Genomic DNA, 4,461 nt, shown 5'->3' with positions numbered 1-4,461 from the left:
ATTTATTTAATTTAACGATTTATTTTTTTCTGAATTTTCATTGGTCCTTACGTCCGCACAATAATTGTGCATATATATATATATATATATATATATATATATATATATATATATATATATATATATATATATAACGACATTTAAAAGAAATGTTTCAAAATAGAAAACGTTATAAACTGAAAATAAGTTTTAAATAAAAGGGTAAAAGATGTAATAGTGTAAGTATTTGAGTGAAAGGTCACACGGACACGCATTAGAAGGTTGTTTTTTGATGCCTGTCAAATAAACTAAGATTTTCTAGATACATTCATGAAATTTTCGTTGAAATAACAACACATGTATGTATTCTGTTCAAAAGTCTTTCATGACAGTCCTTTAAAATTGCAACTAATTATGGAGAGATGGGATCTCACCTGTAAAACATGTGAAATGTAATTGATTGATAATAATATGTCATTCAATGTATGTACTGTGTCAAAACTCTTTAATTAGTTACTGTTAACCAGTACAGCTAATTATGATGACAAGACTGACTAGTACCTAAATTTATATTGACCGATGTGTATGATTATGATTTAACAAACTTTTACAGGTTAGAGTAGAAATTGCATTGACTAACAGCCGCTGGTATTTGAACTCTAGCTAATAACTTCACCTCAGGGCTCAAATGTGAGTAGTATAAAACCTAATGCTGGTGATATGTTTCTGCATATTTTATAATACTTGTCATCTCTTTTAATTTTCTCTCTTTATCTATCTCTTTGTCCAAATCTTGTACAAGTCATGAGCTTCACACAAACTCAGAGTTTCGTAAGGTTTCTGGTGCTCCTGTGTTTCTCTTTGACCATAACAATCTCATCTGGAGCCACCACCATTTCTGTGAACCAGCCTCTGTCTGGAGACTACACAATAATATCTGAAGGTGAACAATTTGAGCTGGGTTTCTTCAAACCAGGTAACTCTGCCAACTATTACATAGGCATTTGGTATAAGAAGATCAAGTCCAATCCTCCCACCATAGTTTGGGTGGCAAACAGAGAAACACCTATCTCTGATAGATTCCGTTCAGAACTAAAAATCATTGATGGTAATTTGGTGCTCTTGAATGAGTCCAAGTCCCACATTTGGTCCACAAATGTCACCACCAGTAGTACCACTTCGAAGTCTGCAACAGCTGTTATTCTTGATGATGGTAACTTAGTTTTGAGAGACTCCGGTTCAAATTCAGTTGAACCTGCAGTTTGGCAAAGTTTTGACCATCCAACTCATACATGGTTGCCTGGTGCTAAATTTGGTTACGATAATAGAACAAAAAAGAACCAGGTTCTTACATCCTGGAGAAGCAAAGACGATCCTGGTGTAGGACTCTTCTCTTTTGAGCTTCAGCCGTCTAGTAATGAGTATGTAATCAAGTGGAATGGCTCCCACCAATATTGGACAAGTGGTGCTTGGAATGGGAAAACATTTGACTTAATACCTGAAATGAGGTTGAATTATATTTACAATTTCAGCTACCATATGAATGAGAATGAGAGTTACTTCACTTATTCTGTGTATAATCCTTCCATTATATCTAGAAATATAATGGATGTTTCTGGTCAACTTCAGCAACTAACATGGTTGGAAGCTACCAACGAGTGGAATTTATTTTGGTCTCAACCTAGAAAGCAGTGTGAGGTCTATGCATTATGTGGATCTTTTGGGATTTGCAGGCAGTCTGGATTACCTTTTTGTAATTGCTTGACTGGATTCAATCCTAGATCAGAGAGTGAGTGGAATCAGAGTGGTTTCTCCAGTGGGTGTGTGAGAAAAACCGATTCCCAGTGTTGGAGAAACACGGAAAAGCAAGATTTTCTCAAGATTAGGGTCAAGAATCTGCCTCCAAATAACTCTGTAGCAGTTGGGAGTGCTGGAGAATGTCGTACCACCTGTATGAATGATTACTCGTGTAATGCTTACTCTTTTGTGGGTACTCAATGTTTGGTTTGGGATGGAGATCTCTTGAACCTCTCAGAAGACGATGGTAGTGGGAATACAATCTACATTAAAGTTGCTTCGAAGGATCTTCCCCATCCTAAAAAGAGTAATCTGATCACCGCCGGTGTTATTGCTGGGTTGGTGGGAGGTGCGGTTCTTGTCTTGGGTCTAATTTTGGTTTTATTCTATGTAAAAAAGAGGGTATCGGTGGGAAAGACGGAAATGGTAGGATCGCTGGTGGCGTTCGCCTACAAAGATATAAAAACAGCCACCAAAAATTTCTCGGACAAATTAGGAGGAGGTGGTTTTGGCTCCGTTTTTAAGGGGGTACTTCATGATTCATCCGTTGTGGCAGTGAAAAAGCTTGAAAGCATTAGCCAAGGAGAGAAGCAATTCAGGAGCGAAGTTAGCACAATGGGTATAATCCAACATGTTCATCTTGTACGTCTTCGTGGGTTTTGTGCAGAAGGTAACAACAAGTTATTGGTGTATGATTACATGGAAAAAGGTTCTCTAGATACCTATCTTTTCTGTGGAAAACAAGTTCTAAACTGGGAAACCAGGTATCAGATTGCACTTGGAATTGCAAGAGGCTTGGTTTATCTTCATGACAAGTGCAGAGACTGCATCATTCACTGTGACATAAAGCCAGATAACATTCTTTTAGATGCTAATTTCCAACCAAAAATTGCTGATTTTGGGCTGGCAAAGCTTGTTGGTAGGGACTTTAGTAGGGTGTTAACAACTACAAGGGGGTCAATGGGGTATCTAGCGCCAGAATGGATATCAGGGGTTGCTGTCACAGCTAAAGCAGATGTTTATAGCTATGGAATGATGCTTTTTGAATTAGTCCATGGAAAGCGAAATGTCATGCATTGTGAAGATTCAAGCAGTACATTCTACCCAGGTTTGGTTTCAAATATTCTTATGAAGGGAGGTGATATCCTTAGCCTGCTAGACAGTAGGTTGAACAGGGAAGCTTGTGTTGAACAAGTCACAAAAATTTTCAAAGTTGCATGTTGGTGTATCCAAGATGAGGAAGAAAGAAGGCCCACCATGAGTCTGGTGGAACGTATTCTTGAAGGGGTCTCAGATGTGAACATGCCTCCAATCCCCCAAATTGTGAATTTATTTGTAGAGAACACGGGGGAGGTTGTTTTCTTCACTGATTCACCCTCAAACGAGTGTTCACTAGCACAGAGCAATTCTTGGGGTGATGACCCCCAATTGAAGAGCTCATCATCTTAAAGGTAATTCTCTATCTTCTCTGTTATGTTCACATTAGACATTGTATCGTGGTAAAAATAAATGACTCGTTGTCGTTTTGTTGCAAATAGATGACAAATATTGTAAAAATATGCTACACTCTACAAAAATGTATTCTGAACATATATGTGTTAAGAATGATGATTTCCTTATGTTTACATATTTACAACTGTTCAAAACTGCTTATTTTTTTAGCAGTAGTTCTCTTTTGCCTTCTTTATGTGAACTTGGGTCTGGTTTGTTATGTATATAGATAATAATGCTGAGAAACAGGCCCGTCCCAGAACGTGGGCGATAGGGGCAACCGTCTAAGGCCCAATTTTTAACTGGGCCCAAAATTTTATGACAATTGTTATATTTAGAAGATAGTACAGGGGCGTACGCAGGATTTCACAGTAGGGGTATCATGGGAAAGTCAGGGGCTGCACGATAGTAGAAAAAATAAAATTTTCAAAAAATTTTGAAAATTTTTCTACTGCGTCCGGAGAAGGTAGGGGTGCCAATCCACCGCGGATAGTACAAGTCATTTTCTTTTAATTATTGAGTTATTATAAAATATTTGATGATATTTGTGTATTTTAAGGGCTCATTTTTACTTTCGCCCTGGGCCCAAATTTTGTTTGGCACGGTCATGCTGAGAAAGCAGATCACTCTAGAATAAAAGCTGCATTTCAGTGCACACAATCATTCTAACAACTCAATCGTTCATGTTTATAAAGTTAACGTTTGTTTGATAACCAAATCATGGTATTCTATATGCATCGGATCATTTCCTGCTAAAAGTTCTATGCGAATATAATTGTCGGTTGACTTCGTATCTCTGGAGGTTTCCAAGTAAGGTTTATCATTACCGATATTTTCTTACTTGTTTGTGCCATTTTTTTTCCTTATTTATATTTTGAGTTATTTGAAGGAATAATGTTACTAGATAGTAACCAAGTTTCACAATCGTTCTATCTAGGCACCTCAATTTTTTTTCTCAAGAGGTTTAACCTCTTAACTTTGATATCTTGTATTTTATTATAGTTCTAGATTGTTATTCAGATATTTCCCACACCAGCCCAACAAAAAATTGCATTCTACGTGTGTTTTTATTTTTTAGGTTGCTCGGTAAACATCATGACAGACAATTCTTTTATGGGTACCATGAATTGCCTTATAGGGCATGGGGATAATTCGAATTTGGGAACTTGTACTTAGTGTGATGTGTAGCACAAT

The 4,461-nt window shown here is 37.1% G+C and overlaps 1 protein-coding gene across 1 annotated transcript; it reads left to right on the top strand.

The window, feature by feature from the left end:
* The first annotated feature begins 630 nt into the window (after positions 1-630).
* LOC111884610 (G-type lectin S-receptor-like serine/threonine-protein kinase At2g19130) lies at positions 631-3,405 on the top strand. Its single transcript, XM_023880915.2, has one exon. The coding sequence runs from the start codon at positions 784-786 to the stop codon at positions 3,223-3,225; it is 2,442 nt and encodes an 813-aa protein (XP_023736683.1). The 5' UTR covers positions 631-783; the 3' UTR covers positions 3,226-3,405.
* Positions 3,406-4,461: the final 1,056 nt, after the last annotated feature.

This window comes from Lactuca sativa, chromosome 3, assembly GCF_002870075.4.
Source record: "Lactuca sativa cultivar Salinas chromosome 3, Lsat_Salinas_v11, whole genome shotgun sequence".
Taxonomy (NCBI): Eukaryota; Viridiplantae; Streptophyta; class Magnoliopsida; order Asterales; family Asteraceae; genus Lactuca; species Lactuca sativa.
The sequence above is the reverse complement of the archived record's forward strand: the minus strand, read 5'-3'. Positions and strand labels throughout refer to the sequence as shown.

Excerpts from the sequence above, each read along its gene's own strand:
- LOC111884610 (XM_023880915.2), top strand. The coding sequence starts at position 784 with ATGAGCTTCACACAAACTCAGAGTTTCGTAAGGTTTCTGGTGCTCCTG.